This window comes from Solanum dulcamara, chromosome 5 (genome assembly GCF_947179165.1).
Source record: "Solanum dulcamara chromosome 5, daSolDulc1.2, whole genome shotgun sequence".
Taxonomy (NCBI): domain Eukaryota; kingdom Viridiplantae; phylum Streptophyta; class Magnoliopsida; order Solanales; family Solanaceae; genus Solanum; species Solanum dulcamara.
This window is the reverse complement of record NC_077241.1, coordinates 53,231,442-53,256,408: the sequence shown is the minus strand read 5'-3', so window position 1 is coordinate 53,256,408 and position 24,967 is coordinate 53,231,442. Positions and strand designations below refer to the sequence as shown.

General features: G+C 32.1%; 1 protein-coding gene across 2 annotated transcripts; it reads right to left on the bottom strand.

Annotated features, from left to right (window-relative positions):
• Positions 1 to 13,101: 13,101 nt before the first annotated feature.
• On the bottom strand, positions 13,102 to 21,856 carry LOC129889218 (uncharacterized). 2 transcript variants are annotated; one of them, XR_008766848.1, is made up of 2 exons: positions 21,265 to 21,856; positions 13,102 to 13,343 (listed from the first exon to the last, which is right to left on the bottom strand). XR_008766848.1 is itself a non-coding variant. In XM_055964424.1 (1 exon), the coding sequence occupies exon 1, from the start codon at positions 21,702 to 21,704 to the stop codon at positions 21,354 to 21,356; it is 351 nt and encodes a 116-aa protein (XP_055820399.1). In that variant the 5' UTR covers positions 21,705 to 21,856; the 3' UTR covers positions 21,217 to 21,353. The 2 variants fall into 2 exon arrangements, 1 of the variants encoding a protein (XP_055820399.1); XM_055964424.1 differs by lacking the exon at positions 13,102 to 13,343 and having other exon boundaries at positions 21,217 to 21,856.
• Positions 21,857 to 24,967: the final 3,111 nt, after the last annotated feature.

The following is a 24,967-nucleotide window of genomic DNA, read 5'->3' as shown; positions in this document are numbered from 1 at the left end:
ACCATACATAAACGTTATCAATTGACTCAATTCAAAACATACTTCAAACAACCCACTATTTATTTCAAAGATCCATAATAGCTTGAGATAGGAAATTACTTGAAATTCAATAATTTATGCAATTAAGTAGTAATATAAGCTTATTTGAACATAATATAAATAATTTGAACCATAATCTAGAAATTTGAGAAGGATTGAATAATACCCATTTGAAAATTCATAAACCCAAGATAGGAAATTAGGGCATTCATAGGTAGTAATCAATTTCAAGCAATTTGAGCCAATAACCACAAATTTCAATCATTTTCAGTCTAGTAAGAAAAAATTAAAGTACCCATAAAGAATCAATACTTGAATTCAAAGGAATTAGCTAAAAAAGGCTTTGGGCTCCATGAGTGGAAGAATCCATGGATGAGTAAACCCACATACCTTAGAGAAGAACTTGAAGAAAAATTGGAGAGGTCTTGATGGACTTGAAGAAATCTTGATAATAGGTCTTCAATGGGGAGCTTGAATCCTTAGCTTGAGATGTAATCTTGTAGGAGGTGATTTGGGAATGAGGAGGAATGAATTCTAGGGTTATAGGTAGTGAGAAGGGTGGAAAATAACTCCATAAATCATCAAAACCCGCCTACACAAGTTCAGGGAAATGTCCAAGTTGCCCTCTCTTAAATATGGAAATTTTCGCAGAAATTTAATCTATTCGTGAAAAAGTTTGTGACACGAAGATGTCCCATTTTAGTTCATTTTCTTTCGAAATAGGTAAATCAAAGCTCGAAGAACACAGAAACACAAATTACACATAAAACGTAAGCATCAAATGCGTTTTATGTACAATTTCCTGCGCTAGGTCAAATTTGACCAAATTTTAGTCCAGCTTGAGCTCAAATAGATTTTCTCTATCAGGGAATAGCTCGCGATGCGCTTTGGTCACGGAAGTCTTCTGTTTTGGCTAATTCTTGAAAAATTTCATCGCAAGCCTGAAAAAATCATCTGAAGCTATGTTTCCTTTATTTTACCTTATTGTGACACATTTTAACCCTCAAAACCCACGGGAACTTATAGTTGCCCATGTTGGGGATGCAAAGAAAGAGCTAGTTAATGATGTTCATAGATTTGCCCATTTAGTTGTTCTATTGGTTAATCCCAAGGATGGTGGTATTATTGTTTTAAATGGTTTTTAATCATTTCTTATGGTAGATATTAAGGCAAAGAAAGATAATGATCCTATTTTGATTGATTTAAAGAAAGCGGTTGTCAAAAAAGTCATTGAGGCTTTCTCCCAAGGTAGAGATGGTATATTAAGATATCAAGGTCGATTGTGTGTTCTCAATGTTGATGGCTTGAGGGAAATGATATTGTCTGAAGCTCATAATTTGCGATATTTTATTCATTCAGGTTCAATAAAGATGTATCGTGATTTGAGAGAAGTATATTGGTGGAATGGCATGAAGAGGGATATTGTGGAGTTTGTGGCTAAGTATCCTAATTGTCAACAAGTGTAGGTTGAGCATAAAAAATTAGGAGGTTTGGCTCAAGACATTGAGATTCCTACTTGAAAGTGGAAATCTTTGAATATGGACTTCATTACAGGTTTGCCTCGTACCCATAGGCAACATGATTTATTTTGGGTGGTCGTTGATCGAATAACCAAGTCAGCTCATTTTCTTCCCATTAAGACTTCTTATGCAGTTGAGGACTATGCTAGATTGTATGTCCGGGAGTTGGTTAAACTTCATGGTGTCCCATTAACTATCATTTCAGATTGAGGTACTTAATTTTGGAGATCTTTCCAAAAGGGTCTTGGTACTCAAGTGAAACTTAGTACAGCTTTTCACCCTTAGATGAATGGTCAAGCCAAGCATACCATTCAGACCTTAGAGGATATATTGAGAGCCTATTTCATTGATTTTAAAGGTAACTGGGATGATCATTTTCCATTGATAGAAATTGCCTATGATAACAGTTAGCATTCAAATGGCTTTATTTGAGGCCTTATATGGTAGGAGGTGTAGGTCTCTTATTGGTTGGTTCAAAGTAGGTGAAGTTGCCTTGATAGGACCCAAATTGGTAGATGAGGCTATGGACAAAGTTGTATTGATTATAGAAAGATTAAAGATTTCCTAGAGTCGACAAAGGTCACAAAGGTCCTATTTTGATGTGAGGAGAAGGGAGCTTGAATTTGAGGTTAATGATTGGGTCTACATGAAAACTTCTTCCATGAAGGGTGTGATGGATTTTGAAAAGAAAGAAAAGCTTAGTCCCCTCTATGTGGGTCCATATCATATTTTGAGACAGATTGGCAAGGTGGCATATGAGTTGGATTTTCCTTTTGAGTTGCCATCGATGCATTCGATGTTCCATGTGTCTTTGTTGAGGAAATTCATTAGTGATCCTAGTTCTAATGTTCCTTTGGATAACATTGGCGTGAAAGAGAGTCTTTTATATGAGGAGGTTCCAATTGAGATCCTAGACCAATAAGTTAGAAAGTTGAGGAACAAGGAAATAATTTAATTTAAGGTGTTATGGAGGAACCAAGAGGTTTAAGATGCTGTGCGGGAAGCCGAAGCTGATATAACATCACGATATCCTCATCTCTTTTGTTCTATTTTTAGTTGAGGTATTGACTTCCTTTATGATCCACACAGTCAAAACTATGTGTTTACGTCATTCTAATATTTTCATATGCATTCATGTTCATGAAATAAGCTTTAAAGTCATGTTTTAGCTTGAGATTGAGTATTCCATGTTTTTATGCATTTTCTACATGTTTTGCATTCATGTTGGGTTGATATGTCTCTTTCCTATTCCATTCATGCTAGCTTGAGTCCCATTCAAGGATAAATATTTCCAAGAGGAAGATATTGTAAGACACCGGAAGTTGGAAGAGACGAAAAATGGAGTTTGAAGGAGTTTCCATGAAAATTGTAGCTTTTGGCACATTACCCTTCACAGATTCCTTCACAGGCCATGGTACTCTTCATGCGCTAAGAAAAGCCGTCGTGGAGGGCACTAGCTAGTGAGAAAAGTGGGACAAGGACCACAGAGGGATCCACAGCTCGTGGTTCTCACCATGAACTGTGTAGCCAACTGTGAACCTATCCCTTCAAGACCCCTCCAACCCAAGTCTCAGCCTCCTCACCATGACCACCACTACGGGCCATGTTGGGCTTCATAGGTCATGGTAGACCTTCTATGCAGGGTTCTAAATTCTATTAAGTTAGGTGGTTTTGGTCTTTTTTTATGGTTTCATTAATGAGTGTGGACAGTTTTTAGGGATCTATAATATCCTATTAACTACCTAAGCCCTCCTAACCCTCTCATTCTCACCCTAACACTCAAATCCCAAAATTTGTTCTCTAAAGTTTTCTCTCAAGAGTCTTCTTCTAACTTAAGTAATTCAAAGATAAAATGAAGGTCAAGTCTTCAGGTCGAGATCAAATTAAGGCTTCTAAGACCTAGGTATGTGGAAATTCATCCATGGGTCCTTTCACCCATGGAGTCACAAGGTTCATCTCAAATTTTCTTATGAATTCTTCTTCTAAAAGCCCTAATTTCATGAATTTGCAGTGGGTTTCCTTACTTATGATTTATCTTATGATTATTGATTAACTTATGCATAATTCACATCATATTGCATGATTTCAAGTTGAATTTCAATGACCCATGTTACATGTTATTTCAAGTATGTTTTCAAGGAACTATGATCATGAATTTCAAAGGATTTCAATGAATGTTTTATGAATGTTTACCAAAGCTTATGAATTACTCATGAAATATTATGAATGATGTTTCAATGATTTTTTAGGCAAGAAGTTACAGTGTGAAAGGTAGTTCTGTAACATCCCCTAAAAACGTTGTATACGATGTTTCAATTCTCGCCTAAAAATGATACAACCTTTGTATTTTAGGCATAACTTTTCATAGGATTGTCCAAATTATGTGATTCAAATTTTTGAATAACCACAAGAGCATTACCTACAACTTTTGTGCAGGCCATATTTTATTTTTCGGAGGTTAAGTGAATCAAATAAATTAATTGTTGTAAGACAGCATGCTGTGACAAAATGTAGTATTTATAGAAGAAAAATCATATCTCACTGTAGGATTATTCAAATTGGTTTATTCTTGAACGATATGAAACTAGACTTCCATATATACAATTCTTATGAAGACATCAAATCTTAATAATGAATTTATCTTATTCAAACACAGCTCCAAAAAAGAATATTCTGTTAAAAAGAACTCATCTCACCTACCATGGAAAGATATAGATCCATTTTACATCACTCATGACATTAATTGTCCTCCATTTAACATCACTCATGACATCAATATATTCCATTAAATTTTCAGATTTTTCTTTATAATTATTTTATTTATTGTTAGTTCCTTTTTTCCCACCTATAAATACCCACCTTATTTCCTCATTTTATTCATCAAGCTTTCTCAAGCAACTCTTCTCTCTATACACTTCTTTACTCATTCTAAAATATAGTTTTAGTTCTTAGTAGTGAAGAAATACTATTCCGGTGATTCATATACTCCGGGTAGTATACAAAACGTTCCGGCGGGGAGAAAAGCTAGGACTCAAGAGTGTTCATTAAGTCCTTCGGTTCCGACTAAAACTTCGGATTCCAGGTATGTAAGGCTTCAATGAGAGTATTTCTTCCACTCTCATGCCTAAAGTATTTTAATTATATGATAAATTATGTTTATTTTTTTAAAAAAAAATTTACTCTAAGTTATGTGGGTGTTTATCCATGGGTTCTTCCACCCATGTAGTCCAAAAATCTTTCAATTAAATTTCTTGATTTCAAGTAATATTTTTTTATGGATAATTCTTATTTATTCTTAATAGCATGAATCGTGCTTAAAATAATAATTATTAATCTATTTTGATGCAACATGATTTCATATGTATAAATTGATGGTTTGCAAGTAATTTCTCTATTTATCTCTTTAAAGGTTCTTGAAATTCATGGTGGGTTGTTTAAAGCATGATTTTTAATTAATGGATTTCAAAGTATTTATGCATAATTTCATTTACATACATGTTTGAAATTTGAAGTGATTTGAACCCATCTAGTTTTACTATATTTTCAATAAAGTTTGACTTGAAAGTTTTGACTCCAAATGAATGTTTATGAAAGAAATATATATGATCAAAAGGGAGTCTTATGAAATTAAAGAATGATGAAATGATATGAATGATGAATTCTTTATGCAATAATGACAATTCTTGCATATTTGAATTACCAAATATTTTAATGAGCTATTCTACCGAATATGATGTGTTGAATTCTCAAGCTATATGCTATGACTATTTTGAAGTATTAAACTATTCTGTGGGATTGACTTAGCACCGAATGGGTCATTGAGGTGGGATTCGATAAGGGAATCCTAGTAGAAACCCTTTGTCTCATTAACTATATGCCAACATAGGAGCCCTTGTAGGCTTAGGCTAATGGATCCATGAAATCCCTTAAAGTTAAAGGTAAAGAAATGAATGAAGTTGACGGAGTTCTACCCGGCAAGTAGTCTCCTCAGCCAACGTAGGGGGTTATGTTGGATTTCATGTAATAGCTCACATGGTCTTTAATGTCGGTTATGGTTATTTTCCCACAAAATAAATATTTTAAAGGATATCTATATGATTTATTATGCATGCATTATATTATGTTCCATAGTACATAAATGTTGTAATGTTTCCTCAATGTTCATGCATCCTTAAATACTTAGTATATTCAAAGTACTAACGCATACTCTTTTGCCTACATGATATCACCATGTAGGGATCAGTGCTCCTCCTCGTTCTCCTCCACGTGGCTAGTTGATATTCCATTGAAGACTACTTTTGGTGAGTTCCCATGTTCCGGGAATAATACTCCTTTATCTTTCTAGCTTATGATATATTAAGATATTTTACTATGGCATTTCTTCTATTATGATTGAGGGCATTTCTTCTATTAACACAATCATGTTAAAGAGATCAAAGAACATTATCACCAACTCATGTATTCTTATGAATCAATCATGTTAATGAGTTACTCTTATGATTTTTCTTTATGGTGAGGATTGATATCTTTTATTATATTTCCTAATAATGTTAATGACTATGTTTTTATAAAATTTCATTAAAATAGTGACTAAGCACCGAGAGGACTTTAAGGTGGGATTCAGTCCGATAGCCATAATAGCTCCCCAAGAGAATCCTAGTAGCAACCTTCAGTTCCTGACTATGTTGCCCACGTAGTTTTATGATGCCAATATGGACTAGCTAGTGGATACACATATAGATTATGATTATGATATTCTCATAGAGTCGACCTTGGCAAAGTAACCTCCCTCTTCTCGATGTGGGAGTTACATCAGATTTTACGTTACAGCTCACATGATCTTATATGTCGGTTAAAGGTCCTATCCCATATCAAGGTATATGAAAAGGTATAAAGTTCTCATGATGATGTTTAGATGCATTGGCCTTATGATTATGCTGATTAAAGGTCTTCGAGGTTTTACTCATGTTTTAGGATATTGGTCATGCATCTCATGATTCGTATTGATTAAGTCTTACATTCATTGTTCATGCACACTTCTCACATACTTAGTGCATTCCATGTACTAATGCATAATTTTGCCTACACTATATCAAAATGTAGGGTCGGACGATCATTGCACACGTCCTACTCATGGCTATATTTGAGCTTTACTTTCCTATAGTTGGTGAATCCCCATGCTTCGAGGAAAAGACTTTTATCTTTTATCATTCTTATGAGTTTTCATATATTGTCATGTGTGAGCTAGGAGCTTGTCTTATTCTCCCATATAATTTAGTAGAGGCATGTTGGATGTCATGGAGTCTATGTTGTCTTTTCATTTCGAGTTAAGACTTATTCTCTTTTATTGAGACTTTATTTCCGCATCAATGTCTTTGCTTATTGTTTTACTTACCTTATGTATGCTCATAAATGATATTCTAAGGGGATTGGTTGGAGTTTCTTTAGATTCGAATCATCGTGTCTCACCTAGGGTCTAGATTGGATTGCGATAAAAAATTAGCAAAATTAGCGTACCAAGGGGGAGAACTACTAGACACAACCATAACTGACTCATATGGAAATGTTTTTTTTAATATCTTTCTCACCGAACACAACCACATCGAACTCAAGACTAGACAAATGATCCTCCACTTGGTTCTCACAACCTTTTCGATCCTTAACTTCCAAATCAAAATCCTACAATAACAAGACCCAACAAATTAAATGTGGCTTGGCATCTTTCTGAGCCATTAGGTAGCATATTGGAACATGGTCGGTGTGTACCACCACCTTGGTCCCCAAAAAATCATCTCAAAATTTCTGAAAATAATACACCATGGCTAAAAATTGTTTCTCACTGACGGTATAATTCTTTTGAGCCACATTTAATGTCTTGCTAGCATAATAGACAGGATGGAACAAGTTTCCCTTCCATTAGCCAAGCATAGCTCCCAAGGCAACACCACTTGCATTACACATAATCTCAAAAGGAATACTCCAATCCAGAGCAACAGTGATAGGAGCCGACACAAGCTTCTCCTTAAGACACAATAATGCTTTGACACAAGTGTCAACAAATTCAAATACACAATACTTTTCAAGTAGTTTGCAAAAAGGGTATGGCCCAAGAAGCCTTGGATACCTTTGATGAAATAGGATGAGGCAACTGAGCAATAACTTCAATCTTTGCTTGATCAACCTGGATACCATCTCATGAAATTTTATAGCCCAACACAATACCTTATTTTACCATAAAATGGAATTTCTCCCAATTAAGCAAAAGATTCGTTTCAACAGACCTTTGCAAAACTCTCCCAAGGTGTTCAAGGAAAGCTTCAAATGTATCCCCCACAACTAAAAAATCATCCATGAATACTTCCATTGTGTCCTCTACCATATCAGTGAAAATAGACAACATACACCTTTGAAACGTCATAGGAGCATTGCATAAACTAAAGGGCATACGCTTGAAAACAAAGATTACATATAGACAAGTGAAAGTAGTCTTTTCTTGGTCTTCCAAAGTATTCTTTTCTTGGTCTTCCAGAGCAATAGAGATTTGGTTATAACCGGAGTAACCATCTAAGAAAAAATACCAATCGTGACCCACAAATCTATCAAGCATTTGGTCCATGACAGGCATAGGAAAGAGATCATTTTCGGTGCAAGCATTTAACTTATGGTAGTCCATACAAACTCTCCACCCAGTCACCAGCATCATTGACACTAGTTTATTCTTTTATTTGGAACAACAGTAATACCACTCTTCTTGGAAACACATTAAATCGGACTTACCCATTTTTTATCCGCAATAGGATAAACAACTCCAGCGTCAAGCCATTTGATGATCTCTTTCTTCACAACTTCTTCCATTGGAGGATTCAACCTTCGTTGATGCTCAATACATGGATTACTATCACTAGCCAATTGAATTTTTTGGGTGCAAATACTTGAAGAAATTTCCATAATATCGGTAATTGTCCACCCAATAGCTTTGGTAAACTTTTTCAGCATAATAACAAGTGTTTGAACTTTCCAATCAATCAAATCCGCATCAATAATTATGGGAAAAGTGCTATTTACCCCCAAAAATACATATCAAAGATGGGAAGAGAGAACCTTCAATTTGAGCTTTGGTGGTTCAACGATGGATAGCTTTGCGGGTGAAGTCTCTCTATTCTTCAAATCGATATTAAACTTCACGGGATTCTTGGAATAGGACCCAATACCCGAAAGAGTAGCCACAACCTTATCATAATCAAAAATTTCTTCCCCATCAAAGTTTAATAATACCGCAACCAATGATTCACCCACAGTAGAAATTTCATTCACACTTGCAACCGCCTCATCAATCACATCAATGATCAATATCACATGGAGGTCATTTGGTTGCTTCATAGACTTACAAACATTGAATTTAACTTTTTCACATTAACTCAGAACTTCAACTCACTGTTTTTCACATTAATAAGGGATCTACCGGTAGCCAAGAATGGCCTACCGAGAATAATAGAGACCTTGGCGTCATTCTCACAATCAAGGATTACAAAATCAGCTGAAAAGATAAATTATAAACTTTCACTAAAATATCATAGAGGATGTCGATAGAACGCCTTATAGAGCAGTCGGCCATAAGGAGAAGCATTGTGGTTGGATTAGGCTCACCCGAACCAAGTTGCTTGAATATAGCATATGGCATTAAATTTATACTCGCACCCAAATCACAAAATGCATTAACAAATTGATACAACCCAATGGTGCAAGGAATAGTAAATACATCGGGATCATCTTTCTTTACCACCACATTGCTCGACATAATGGTACTACAACAATGAGACACCTCGATAGTCTCAAAACCCATGCTTATATTTTCATCACCAATTCCTTCATAAATTTAGTATAATCGGACATCTCTAAAAATGCCTCAACCAATGGAAGATTGAGAGAAAGGGTCTTGAAGATGGAAAGAAACTTTTGAAATTTAACGTCTTCATTGTTGTTTTTCAAGCCTTGATGGAATGGAGGATTTACCTTGTAAAGAGGCTTTGTAGGAACCATGGGTGGAACCATTCCCACATTAGACTTTTTAACCTCATCGGAATCAACAACCTTCGGTGTGTCATTCACCTCATCGGACGCTTCATTGTTTAATTCTTCGGCTAATTTATCACTTTCAAAAATAATGGCTTTCCCTTTTCTTGAGTTGGCCGCTTCATCATTGGATGCCTCATTTCCAACAACCTTACCCCTCCGAGTTAATATCGCCATACATTGAGCATTGTCATTTTTTGGATTAGCCACCATATCATTAAAGAGTCCACCCTTAGGTCTTGGATTAAAGTGGGCAAAAATTTGGCCTATTTGGACCTCAAGTTGCTTTATCGACACCAAATGAGAGGTTACCATTTATTTTAATGAAGAGAAGTCGGCTTTCATCTCTTTGAGTACTTTGTCCGAACCTTATACCTTATTGAGAATACGAGCAAGCATGTCTTCAGTCTGAAAATTCTCGGGATCGGCATTTGATTCTTTCAGATTTGGATGTTCATGAGGAAGTACATACAGATCTCGCTCACCATGGTTTTCTCTTCAATTGTTGCCTGATCAGGCCAATTCTTTTCACGTTCTCTTCAACCACCTTCTCGGTCTTTGTTTCAACATTTTTTTCTTTTTAAATATTTCACATCAAATACTCTATAATTTTTATCACTTTGGACTAATGTCTTCATATTAATTTAACTGATCTAATAACTGGAGAAGTTCACCATTTAATTATATGAAAGTTGAAATGGTATAGAAGGTCTTTTGTAATCGTTTGGTGTTTCTAATTTGTTTCCCTCTTCATTTTGCTCAATTAGTGTATTTAAATGTTTACTATATCTCTATTAAAATAAATAAAAATGCATTCCTAACCAAATCATCGATAACTATTTGCTTCCATTAGCCTTCCATAGTAAAGTCATATAAATATTTATTTTATTTTCTTAACCTACTGTGCAAAAGAATTTTTGTGTTTTATTTCTTAAGGTTGATCTATTATATATGTTGAGAAAAATAAGGTTGTTAGGATAATCATCTTCCATTGTGTTCATCAAACTTAATTCATGCATGAGATAGAATAGTACTATGTTTATTTACTCTTTCGATGAATTCAGACAGTAATATTTTAAACTTTTTGTTTTTTAATGTTTTGTTTTGTTTTCCTAGAGGTTTTTACTCATGTGGTTAGTTTATTATCTGTTGTTTTTGTGGATAGAACTTTGAGTTAGCGTATGGGATATGTAGGTCATACCGTTGGAAATCATGGTCAGATGGATTAAGGGACTGATATGTTTGTCACCATGTCCATTTCTATGATTGGATGTGAAATAATTGAAATTTTTTGTGCTCTTTCTTTGTATGCATAAGCTCTGTTTTTCATTTGGCAATGAAATTTCTAGCCACCTTTCTAATTAATTCTTATAATTATTTATGATGGTCAATTCCGAGCACAATATTAGCTAAGCCCAACCTTAACTACATTGGATTTGACCTTTGTGAACTTGCAAATGAATATTTTCTTTTTTCTGTCACAACATAGTGTAGTTAATATTTTTAAAGGTCTTGAAAATTTGACATACTAAGTCCTGCAACAAAGATCTGCACACTAACAGTGAGAATGTTAGGTCTCGCAAAAACTACCGAACTATTGGCAAGGACCTTTACCCCACCACTCTAAAATCTGTCGTATCAAAATATTTTTCATAAAATATCTCTTAATCCCTCATAAGGAAGTTAAATAGTTATGTTTTAGCAAATAAAGAAGTGAGACAAAATGCTCCAAGAGGAATAATTGAGTTGTCGTGGCACCAATGCCACAAATGAACAGTAGTAGCCAATCATACACAATACGGGACATTCAGTCACCGTAAAACTACAAGACCATCACCACCCGCTCAAAACATTACTATTTACCTTTGTTTTCCTCCTATCCCCATTACTTATGGGCCAAATATATCCACACGTATATGCCTTTTAGAGCCTAATTCAAAATGAATATTTACATAAATAAAATATTTTAAATCAATAATTACTCTTTTGGGGATATTTTTTTTTAATTACGGTCTATAATATATTTAAAATCACTCCATTACCCATCCCCCTTCTCTCTCTTTCTCCCTCTTTGTGCATGCTTCTTCTCTTTTTCTCTCACTCTCTCTTTCTCGTGTTCTTCTCTCCTTTTTTTAAATCTAATTTTTTCTCTTTCTCTTTCTCCCTTTTTTAAAATAATAATTAATTATTCTAATTTAAAACAAATTTAAATAGTATCAAAAGGTTTGAAATTCACATATAATACTTATAATATATTTGTAGTAAAAATATTTTAATTATACATTCACCATATTCGTAATTATTGTTTATTCTTTTTCTTATTTAATGGTGCTAGATTATATTATTGTATTAAAAATATTTTAGTTATATATTAACTACGTGCATTGAAACATGCCCATAATATATTGAATTCAAAATCTATAATAATTATTTTTTATTTTTTTTCTCTTATTAATAGAATATATTATTATATTAAAAATATTTTAGTTATATATTCATCACGTGCACTGAAACATGCATATAATAGGTATAATACATTGAATTCAAAATATATTACTACTAGAATTCAATATTATACATTGTTATGAATTCAATTATTGTTATTTCAATAAATATAATATATTTCTAACAGCGTAAATTATTTGAATAGTATTAGAATGTTTGAAATTCACACATAATACTTATAATATATTAATATATTTGTATTAAAACTATTTTAGTTATATATTCACTACGTACATTGAAATATGTTTATAATATGTATAATATATTAAATTCAAAATGTATTAAACTTATCGTTTATATTTATTTTTGTATTGTATTAGAAATGCATTATATAAAAACATTTTAGTTATATATTCCACCATATGTGTTAAAATATGTCTATAATATGTATAATTTATTGAATTCACATGTATTACAATTGTTATTTATTATTTTCTCTTATTAACGAAATTAAAATATATTATTATATTAAAAATATATAAATTATATATTCACAGTGTACATTAAAAAATATGTATAATATGTATAATGTATTAAATTTAGAATGTATTACAAGTATAGTTTATATTTTTTTTAATTTTATTAATAATGTCAAAAAAATTCTCGTATTTTTTTAAAAAAAAATATTAATCTTCACTAAACATTCTTAAACATTCAAATAAATGAAATTTAAAAAAGAAAGAGAGAAAAAACGATTAAAGAAAAGAGAAGAAGGAAAGAGAGAGAAAATGATGAAAGAAGAAAGGAGAGAGAAAAAAGAAACGACCGAAGAAAAGAGAAGAAGAAAAAAAAAAGAAAATGATCAAAGAAGTAAGGAGAGAGAAAAAAAATGACGGAAAAAAGAGAAGGAGAGAGAGAAATAAGGAGAAAAACCTATTTATGGTAAAAAAAAAATAATGTTAATTTGTGTAAAAGTAAAATATATGTTATAATTCGTAAATAAAGTTATACAATATATTATTTATGTAAATTGCCCATTTCAAAACTACGTCTAGCCCACATAGTGAACCTAAATGCTCCGCTAGTTGCACTTCCTACAACGACTCTTCAAAAGAACAAAAATAGCTAAGACAACTCTTCTGCAACATCTGACATAGTGGACGATGGAACATTGTGCCTGTTCAGACTACTTCGTATTCTCCCCATCTACCTGTTTCTCTGCGTTTCTACCCAACAACTTACCTTAACACCTTCTTCCATAACAAACTAAATCAACAAAAATTCGAAAGTCAGCTCTATTGCCTACTAAGTACAACTGGAAGAATAGAAAAGCATGGCAAATATAATAATTTTAATATAACAGAAAGTAAGTATAATGTAACAAAATAAAAAATTAACATGAAGTTCAATCAATATCTACATGAATAGCAGAGGTTACAGTGACATAATAATTGTCTCTAAACTCCATATGAATGAATAAAAAAAATATATAATATCAATAGTGATACAATATTTGAACCCATAACATACACACTCTTAGTTAAAAAATATGACATCATAATTGAATTTTAAAATCTTAAAAATTGAGGGAAAAAGATATACAAACAAGTTAAAACATATTCTTATGACAAATTGTGTGGACTTACTATGGAATTCATCTACTAAGACAACATTTTTTTGTTAACATTATTATCTGAAATTCAGTTGAGTATAATATGTACAAACCTTTTGTCTTTCAAGATGGACTTAATATAATTTTAGGCAGAGAAACAGATATGAATTCTTAGGAGATAATTTTTATAATGATATATAAGTTAATTGGGTTAGCTCATCCCGCGTGAAGCGCGCCAATTTATCTAGTAAAAATACAAGAGACAACATAATATTACAAAATGAACCGGCATTTAAGAAGAAATATGACAGCATATAAAAGAGAAAGTATCCCGAGAGAATTGAGTCCTAGGTGACAAAAAAGTTCTTAATTAAAAAAAGGTGACATTGACTTGGTCAAATGAGATTAAATGAAATATGAACTTGATTAGATTGATTAAAAATTTTGGTGTACATATTAAAATTTCAAACTTTTAAAAAGTCTTCCCTCTTATTTCAAATTTGAAAATTTGAAATTTTCCCCCTTATTTATTATCTATCAATCTTTCTCTTTTTCTTTCTCCCTCTCTTTTTTGGTTTTTCTCTCTCTCCCTCCATCTTATTGTTCTTGCTTTCTCCCTTCCTTCATCACCATCATCTTCTTCTTCTTCTTCTTCTAAATTTTCTTTTTTTTTGTCGTCATCATTGTTGTCACCGTTGTCGTCATTCCTGCCATCACCGCTGTCTTTTATTTTCTTATCACATTTTTTTCTTTTTGTTTGTTTTTATTTTTATGGAATATTTTACTTTGATTTTGAAAATTTCAAAAAAAATTATTTAAGTTATTAAAAAAATCAATAGAAAATGAAGTAACTATGATAATTGTTGTAGCTAATGCGATAGTTGTTGCAACAACTATCATAATTGTTACAACAATTACAATAGTTGCTGCAGCAACTATAGCAATTGTTAGTGTGTGAACATTTTAACATTTTATTAAATTACAATTTTAGCAATTGCCCATTGATGACATTTAATGTCATCTTTATTATTCTTTCTTTAGTGCATAAAAATGTCTTTCATTATCATCTTTATTTAGTGCAAGACTAAATCATTCCATTATGTATTTTTAATTTAATTATCACTAATAAGTGGTGCACTAAATCATAATGGTGCACTAAATCATAATGGTACACTAAATGATGATAATGATGGCATTCTATTATTTTTTCATCTTTGTATGATTTTCTCTCTTATAAATAGAGAGGTCTTCTTTGTTTTGAAGGTAGAATAAGAGAAGAAAAAATTGAGAGAGTTAAGTTTATATAAAAAAGAGAGTTCTTATTAGTTGAAGGGAGGTGTTCTTTGTGTAGAGCTTTAAACTCAACTCTTGTCCAGAGTTTGTTGAGTTACATTTTTGTGATAAGGCTGTTGTATCCTGGAGGGGACAAGTCAAGAGGACTACTGCTGGACCAGTGAAACGATTTACTGCAGTGGGCTTGAATCTCCTTAAAGAGAGCGAGATATCCGCGCCTCAGCCAAGAAGTGAAGTTAATTTCTTCATTTTATTTTTTTTAATTGTAATTTGTAATCTTATAATTTCTCCAACAATTTTAAGGAGATTCAATATGGCTACAATTGAAAAATCCGCGGATATCAAGATGGGAGATCTAAACAAACCATTTCGGTTTAATGGTAATCATTTCAAGAGATGGAAGGGTAAAGTACTTTTCTACTTAAGTCTTCTCAATGTTTCATATGTGTTAACTCAAAAAAATCCTAATAAAGTTGACATCCTCTCCATGGATAATGATGAACTTATTTCTCATCAAGAGAAAGTAGAAAAGTACAATAATGATTCCTACAAGTGTCGGTATTATATTCTTAATTGTCTATCTGATAATTTTTATGATTATTATGATAGAACTTACTCTAGTGCAAAGAAAATATGGAAAGCATTGCAGAGTAAATATGATACCGAAGAAGCTGGAGCGAAAAAATATGCTGCTAGTCGATTTTTTCGTTTCCAAATGGTGGATGATAAATCAGTGATAGACCAAGCTCAAGATTTTATAATGATCGTTGGAGAGCTCAGGTCTGAGGAAGTCAAAATTGGAGACAATCTTATTGTTTGTGGCATAATAGACAAACTTCCACCTTCATGGAAGGAGTTTCAAAAAACTATGCGCCACAAACAAAAGGAAACCTCTCTTGAGACTTTGATCATGAAAATCCGCATGGAAGAGGAGGCAAGGGGCCAAGATGCACTTTTACAAAATGAAGAGAGCAACATCACAACGAAGGTAAATTTAGTTACTTCAAAATATATTACTCCTGAATCTAACAAAAATACCTCTTTGAAGCCTAAGAAGAAAAAGTTCAAGAAAAATAATGGTAGACTTTCCAAGAAAAATAATGGTGAAAATAGCCAAGCACAAAATCAACAAGTTTATGATAAAGGACCGTGCTTTGTCTGTGGCAAGAGTGGGCATATTGCTCGATTTTGCAGATACCGGAAACGTGGTCCTATACCTCAGGCAAACGTTACCGAAGAGCCTTTTGTGGCAATGATTACAGACATAAACATGGTTGAGAATGTTGATGGATGGTGGGCTGATTCTGGTGCAAACCGTCATGTCTGTTATGACAAAGATTGGTTTAAAAAATATACTCCTTTTGGAGAGCCCAAAACCATCATGCTCGGTGATTCTCATACTACTCAAGTGCTTGGAACGGGAGATGTCGAATTGTGTTTTACCTCTGGAAGGATATTAACTTTGAAAGATGTACTTTATACTCCTTCCATGAGAAAAAACTTGATGTCTAGTTTTCTTCTTAATAAAGCAGGCTTTAAACAAATTATTGAATCTGATCAATATGTAATTGTGAAAAAAGGTATTTTTGTGGGAAAGGGGTATGCTTGTGATGGGATGTTTAAACTGAATGTTGAAATGAATAAAATTTCTACTTCTGTTTACATGCTTTCTTCTACTAATTTTTGGCATGCTCGTTTGTGTCATATTAATGATCGTTATGTTGGAATCATGAGTAATTTAGGATTAATCCCAGTGATTAAAAAGAATTTTGAAAAGTGTGAAGCTTGTAGTAAAGCAAAAATCACTAAAAGGCCTCATTTTAAAGTTGAAAGAAAAACTGATTTATTAGAATTAGTTCACACTGATATTTGTGAACTTGGAGGAATTTTAACTCGTGAAGGAAATAGATATTTTATCACTTTCATTGATGATTTTTCTAAGTTTACATATGTTTACTTAATGAAAAATAAAAGTGATGCTTTTGAAAATTTTAAATTTTTTCTCCATGAGGTTGAAAATCAGTTTGGGAAGAAAATAAAAAGAATTAGAAGTGATAGAGGCCGTGAATATGAGTCAAATGAGTTTAATTCTTTTGTTAGATCATTGGGAATAATTCATGAAACTACTCCTCCTTATTCACCTTCATCTAATGGTGTAGCGGAAAGGAAAAATAGAACTTTGGTTGAATTGACTAATGCCATGCTTATTGAGTCAAATGCACCTTTGAATTTTTGGGGTGAAGCTATTTTGACTGCGTGTTATGTGTTAAATCGAGTGCCTCATAAAAAGACTAAACTAACACCTTTTGAGTTGTGGAAAGGTCATAAGCCAAATTTGGGATATCTAAGAGTTTGGGGTTGTCTAGCCTTTGTGAGGCTAATGGATCCCAAAGTTACAAAATTGGGTAAGAAAGTTACTACTTGTGCTTTTCTTGGTTATGCTTCAAATAGTACAGCCTATAGATTTTTTAATCTTGAAGATAAAATTGTAATAGAATCAGGTGATGCTATTTTTCATGAAAATAAATTTCCTTTTGATTCTAAAAATAGTGGGGGTCAAAGAATTGAACAAAATATTTTATCACTACCTAGTTCTTCTTCTTCCATTTTAAAAAATAAAGAAATTGATGATTTTGAGGTAAGAAGAAGTAAAAGAGCTAGAGTAGAAAAAGATTTTGGGCCTGATTTTTATGTTTTTAATGTTGGAGATGACCCTTTCACTTTACAAGAAGCTTTATCTTCGTATGATTCTATTTTTTGGAAAGAGGCTGTAAATGATGAAATTGAATCACTAATTTCTAATAAAACTTGGAAGTTAGTTGATTTACCACCAGGTTGTAAAACAATTGGTTGCAAATGGGTCTTACGAAAAAAGTTAAAACCAGATGGATCAATCGATAAATATAAGGCTAGACTAGTTGCTAAAGGGTTTAAGCAACTAGAAGGCCTAGAGTTTTTTGATACTTTTTCTCCGGTTACAAGAATTACATCCATTAGACTTTTAATTGCTATGGCTGCAATTTTTGATTTGCATATTCATCAAATGGATGTAAAAACTGCTTTTTTAAATGGAGAACTTAATGAAGAAATTTATATGGAACAACCTGAAGGTTTTGTTGAAGCAGGCCAAGAAAGCAAAGTATGTAAACTTACTAAATCTCTATATGGCTTGAAACAGGCACCAAAGCAATGGCATGAAAAGTTTGATTCCTGCATGATTGAAAATGATTTTAAAACAAATGAGTGTGATAAGTGCATATATCATAAGTCTTGGAATAATACACATGTTATTATTTGCATATATGTTGATGATTTATTGATCTTTGGCTCGAATATGAATGTTATTGATAATACTAATAACATTCTTAGAAGCCATTTTGATATGAAAGATCTTGGTGAGGCAAATTTTATTCTGGGAATAAAAATTACTAGAACATGTGATGGAATTTTCCTTGATCAGTCACATTATGTTGAGAAAATTTTAAAAAAATATAACTTTCTTGATTGCAAGCATGTTTTAACTCCTTTTGATTCAAGTGTACACTTGTTTCCTGTTCAAAGTGAAATTGATGTGATAAATCAAAAGGAATATGCTAGCGTAATTGGAAGTTTGAGATATGTGACTGATTGCACTAGGCCTGATATTGCATATGCAGTAGGAGTACTTAGCAGGTTTACTAGCAAGCCAGGTAATGAACATTGGCATGCTATAACAAGAGTTATGAGATATTTAATTGGAACAAAAACTTGTGGTTTGTTCTATAAAAAATATCCTGCTGTACTTGAAGGCTTTTCTGATGCAGATTGGAACACTTTAGCAGGTGATTCCTGTTCTACCACTGGTTACATTTTTACATTGGGTGGTGGTGCTGTTTGTTGGAAATCAAAAAAACAAACTATAATTGCTAACTCTACCATGGAGGCTGAACTAATTGCTTTAGCTTCAGCTAGTGAGGAAGCGAATTGGTTAAGAGATTTATTATTTCAAATACCTTATTTTGAAAAACCAATTCCTCCAATTTTAATTCATTGTGATAGCACTGCAGCAATTGGTAGAGTTCAAAATCGTTATTACAACGGTAAATCCAGACCTATAAGGAGGAAACACAGTAATGTAAGATCATATTTGACAAGTGGTACCATTAATGTTGATTATGTCAAATCTTGTGAAAATCTTGCAGATCCTCTTACTAAGGCCTTAACAAGAGAAAAGGTCTGGAACACATCGAGGGGGATGGGATTGAAGCCTATAAATCCATGAGTCATATATGAGGAAACCCAACTTGGAGACTAGAGATCCTATAACCAGGTTCAATGGGAAAAACGAATCATATGATGACTTGTTGTGAAAAAATGCACTATTTTTATTCCCTCCATATGATGTGAGTGCATTGTTTCCTGTAGTAAATTGTGGAGGTTGAGTTTAAAAAAAAAAACTCTTAATGAAAATCTGTAGCCCGTATGGGTGGAGTGTTAAATTTACAGGAGCACTCTCGACAGATTTCACCTATGTGAGTATGGAAGTAGGCCGCTTCCTATGAGAATTAGGCTTATTCTCAAAAGCACTCATAAAACCGGGATAGCACAAGGCCGTAATGTGCTGGCTTATAAAGCTCGTGACAATACCTTGATTACTATGTGTGAGCAGTAATATTTTATGTCCCTTAAGCAGTCATAGTTCAAGTCTGAGACCACTACGACTCTGGAGTAAAAGTTATTGTTTCACTAAGTGGAGGTTCAATGCAGAGCACACCTTCATTATGTATAGTAATCTTCCTTCAGCTGATAAACTCTCTTATACAATATTAAAATGAGTGGGGGATTGTTAGTGTGTGAACATTTTAACATTTTATTAAATTACAATTTTAGCAATTGCCCATTGATGACATTTAATGTCATCTTTATTATTCTTTCTTTAGTGCATAAAAATGTCTTTCATTATCATCTTTATTTAGTGCAAGACTAAATCATTCCATTATGTATTTTTAATTTAATTATCACTAATAAGTGGTGCACTAAATCATAATGGTGCACTAAATCATAATGGTACACTAAATGATGATAATGATGGCATTCTATTATTTTTTCATCTTTGTATGATTTTCTCTCCTATAAATAGAGAGGTCTTCTTTGTTTTGAAGGTAGAATAAGAGAAGAAAAAATTGAGAGAGTTAAGTTTATATAAAAAAGAGAGTTCTTATTAGTTGAAGGAAGGTGTTCTTTGTGTAGAGCTTTAAACTCAACTCTTGTCCAGAGTTTGTTGAGTTACATTTTTGTGATAAGGCTGTTGTATCCTGGAGGGGACAAGTCAAGAGGACTACTGCTGGACCAGTGAAACGATTTACTGCAGTGGGCTTGAATCTCCTTAAAGAGAGCGAGATATCCGCGCCTCAGCCAAGAAGTGAAGTTAATTTCTTCATTTTATTTTTTTTAATTGTAATTTGTAATCTTATAATTTCTCCAACAGCAATTGCTACAGAAACTACAACAGTTGTTTGATTTTCTGCAGCAACTTTCTTCAACAATTTCTTGAATTATTATAGCAACTTCGATAATTGTTAATCTTTTTTAATAAAAAATGAAGTGAAGGAGCTAGTGAAAGAGATAGTGATTGTGCAAGAAGAGAAGGCCAGTGATGTTGGCAGAGGTGGTGGAAGAAGAGTTATAGATCGTGTTGGCTATGGTGAAGGAGGAGGAGAAGTAGAAAAAGATAGTGATAGAGGAGGAGGAAGAAAAACGTAGTGGTGATGGAGGAGGAAGAGACGATAGTAGCGGAGGAGATGATGGTGGTGATGGCAACGGCAACAACGGAAGGAGGGGTATGAATGACGTTGGTGGTAGAGGAGAGGGAGTGGTGGGGTGGGATGGGGAGTGGTGGGTGGGTAGATGGGATGGAGAGGAGAGTGAGAGAATTTTTGTGTAAATAATAAAACTTGAAGATTTTAAAATTAGTGTCATTATCTTTAAACTTAAAATTGTCACATTTACTTAATAATTAAGAGTTGTGTTCCTTTTTCCTAATTTTAATTTTTTTTTATCACTTTTAATAAAAAATCCCAAATATCCCAAATTTTGCTGGCCCTAGAAGTATAATTCATAAATATAATCCCAACTCTCTTGGAACAAGAATTTAACATAAAATCAACTTCCAAAGACATAATGGAACACAGAATGATGATAAAGTATCCATCTTTTAGCAATCAAAAAAAGTATTGAAAATTATAATCAATTAAGTAGTCAAAAGAAACCCAATAATTAATGTAAGAAGAAGAAAGTCCACACCTATAAATTAAACGGAAATGCCCTCTTGGCAACAAAATATAACATTTTGATGAATCAAAACAAGCATAAGAAGGCCAAATCTTGATGAATCACCTCCATCCATAGAGAACCTGTGTATAATTGTCTTTAAACCATCTTAAACTTCTCCTGAGAGACCCTTTAACCTTTCCTTCAACAGAGTAAACTTTATAACTAGCAACCCTCCTCTTCCTCTGGAACTCAGGATCATTGAAGTTCCAAGATTTTGATGTTGATCCACTAGTGCTCTTCCCTTTCTTCAGCTTCCAATTTTTGCTCTGTTGGGCTGGAGGTAGTGGGAGGGGTGGTGCAGTTGCATATGAAACACTGTAAGACCTGAAATCATTAGAAAATTGGGGTTCATAATATTTATCCATCTGCATCCTACCATCAGCATATGATTTTGATCTGTAATCTTCCATGATTGTTTTGTTAATTAGGCAAGAAGAAAAAGGGGTTCTTGAAAATTAAATAGATTTTATTTTTATATTTTGAGATAGGTATGGAAGAGGAGAAAATTTTGGACAAAGTGGGATGTCAAACTGCCAGAAAATGAGGAATAAGATGTGCTGTGTAATGACTTTTTTATTTTGAAATTTCCCTTTTTAATTTGATTATTGGCGTTTCGTAACAACTTGTGTTTTGGGCTCAAGAAAACAAGGGGTTGACTAGTCAACTTTGGTACATAATATCTGCTCTATTCCATCCTATTTATTTGTAATAATACTAATCTCTACATCCTTGATAGTAAAAATTATTTAATTAATTTATTCTTTAATCTTTTTATCTTTCTTCAACAAATATAAGATCATTTGATTGGAAGAAAAGTTATTATGGGATTGATTATTATGGTATTATTTCTTAATGAAAATTTGGTTTAGTAATATTTCATTAGTTATGCTTGTATTACATTGTTTGATTTGGTCTATTATAAATAACATGCATTACATAATTCTTTTAAAAAGTATTTATTTATTTATTTATTTTATTATTATTATTTATTATTTTATTATTTTTTTTTATGTTATATATATTATTATTTTCTCTCGGACTTGGAATTGTGACTTTCGAGACGAGGGTCTTTCGAAAACAGACTTTCTATCTTCATGAGGTAGTAGTAAGAATTGCGTACATCCTACCCTCTCCGGACTCCATTTGTGGGATTTCACAAGATATATTGTTGTTGTTGTTATTCATAAAAATATCCTCTACAAATATGGTGAAAAAAATATATAAAAAAAAAATTGAAAAGCAATTGAATCTTTAATCATGATAATATTGGCGTACCCAAAAATTTTATCAAGATTGTCCAAACTTTTGATAGTAAATTCAAAAAAAAAAAGACTTTATGGGGATTCAATCTTGGATGCTTGCATATTTCTGCATTCAATCGCCACCGAACTACTACTCACTTCACGTCAAAACAAATGGGGACATAATGATTTGAATTTGGACGCCGTGTATGTTTCGTGCATACTCTTGCTATTGCTGTACAAATCTTTGTCGATCTTGTAGGTGTTCAAAATAATATATATATATATATATATATATATATATAATAAGATTTGATCAATATATATAGTGTAATATTTCGATTAAGGGTGTTCAGCAGGCCATTCTAGCACCATCATAGCTCTGACATTGCTAATGCATGCATTAATTTTCTTGCATTACTAAATGCATGAATTTTCATGTATTATTTCAGGATTATCTCCTTTTATCCATCTCACCAAACGTGTAATGATAAGAATAAATTTTTAAGAAAAAACATTTTTGTTTTAATTTTCTAAAATAGCAATTATTGTAGAATACTGTAACTATTTTTGACAAATACGTAGGACGGAGAAAATATATATTCTGAGGGCGACACTACTTTTTCAAAAGTCTCTTTTTCCTTAAATGTCATATTACGCACTCCTGCAATAAATTCAATGGATACTAATCTTTCAATCTTTTGGATGGAAATGTCTGGAAGAAATAGTTTTCGTTTATGACTTAATTTCTTAATAACTAGTTTATGATACACTAAGTTCCCATTTGTTTTTATTAACATTACAATGTTTGAATTAGAAAATATCTTTAAATATTAAACTGCGTATTAAAATTATGATATTATGTTAAAATTGAATATTAAATAATAAGAAGGTTTGTTTTCTCAATTTATAAACTTTATATTTATTTTAAAATTAGTCAATATAAAACTTAAATAAAATATTAATTAATAAAATATTATATCAATAATATCTTTTTAAAATTATAGATGATAGTGATGGCTAATAATTGTAATCGTAGCCAATGACTAGGGTTGATGGTCGGTAATAGTTACATATAATAGCTATTGGTGATGGTGGTTAACAACAATATTTAATGATGGTCGTTGATGATGATAATTAATAGTTGTAATGTGGTGATGATGATTATAAACGATTGTTGCAGTGATTACTTATTGCAGCGATATAGTTATATATAGTGCTGATTGATGATAACAATTGTCAATTATTTTTATTCGGCTATTTGTTCTATAATGTTAAAAAAATAGGATTACTTCTAATGAATTCATTAACAATGGTTCTGATCTAGTTCATGATCTATTAAAAGTAGAAGACGTTCTGATGAAAAAAAACGTATAGTAAATATTTTATTGTAGTATGACGACATTAAGATGGGGTATTCGTGCATTTTGTCCCTAAAATGTGGATTGTAATTCAAATCGTTCATTTTTTTAAAAATTTTAATTATTTTATTTGTTTATAATAATTTTTAGTGCCTAATTTTTTAAAATTATTTTAACAAGATTTGTTATCGATTAATTTAGACTAAATATCAATCTAATTATTTATGGGCTCAAATTGACACTAATAGACGATCAATAAACTCTTAACAAATTGAACAACTTATGTGTAAATGAACTAATTTTACCACCGAGAGGTTACTACAAAGTGGGCAATGATTCAACGACTGTGATGGTCAAATGGAGCTTTATTTCGAAAAGATTTACTTGCATATGGTGTTCCAATGTAAAAATATTAATGTTTAATACTTACTTACTTAATCCTCATTTGTTTGTATTTAATGGAGGTCTAAATCTGAATTATATCATTAAACACGTTTATTTTTTTACTTAAAAATCTCTTAATGAGTAGTCTTAAAGGGTTTGAATGATTTAGATTTGTGATAGAGTCACTCATTCAGACTCTTTTAAAGACATGCTTTTATTTAAGTTTCTCCATATGTTTTCTCTTTTACAAATATTTCATGCCTCTCTCTTTCTCCAGCTATTAGCTATCCAAATTCTTTCCTCCTTTTATTTTGACAACGTTTAGTTCTTGGTATATTGCTTGTTCATCCAAAATTGATAAAATTGTTTGTAAAAAGTGGTAAAAGATTATGACTGCATTTTCTTCTAATAACGTTGGACAATTGTTTTTGTTAATATAATTTTGTTATGTAGTTCATGTAATTTTACTTTATTTTTGTCAAACTTAAATATTTATTTATATCTTCAAATATTATAACTATTATTAAATAATTATTTTATTTTATTTAGTCTAAAGTTTTTTTAATATTTTGTTGATGTAATATTTAACAATAATTTTATAATATTTATTGTGTTTACATATCGATAAACTATTTATATTCAGATGTTACAAACATTTTTAATCATTCAATATTTAGATTTAAAGAC

Coding starts and splice junctions, on each gene's coding strand:
- LOC129889218 (XM_055964424.1), bottom strand. CDS start 21,704: ATGGAAGATTACAGATCAAAATCATATGCTGATGGTAGGATGCAGATG.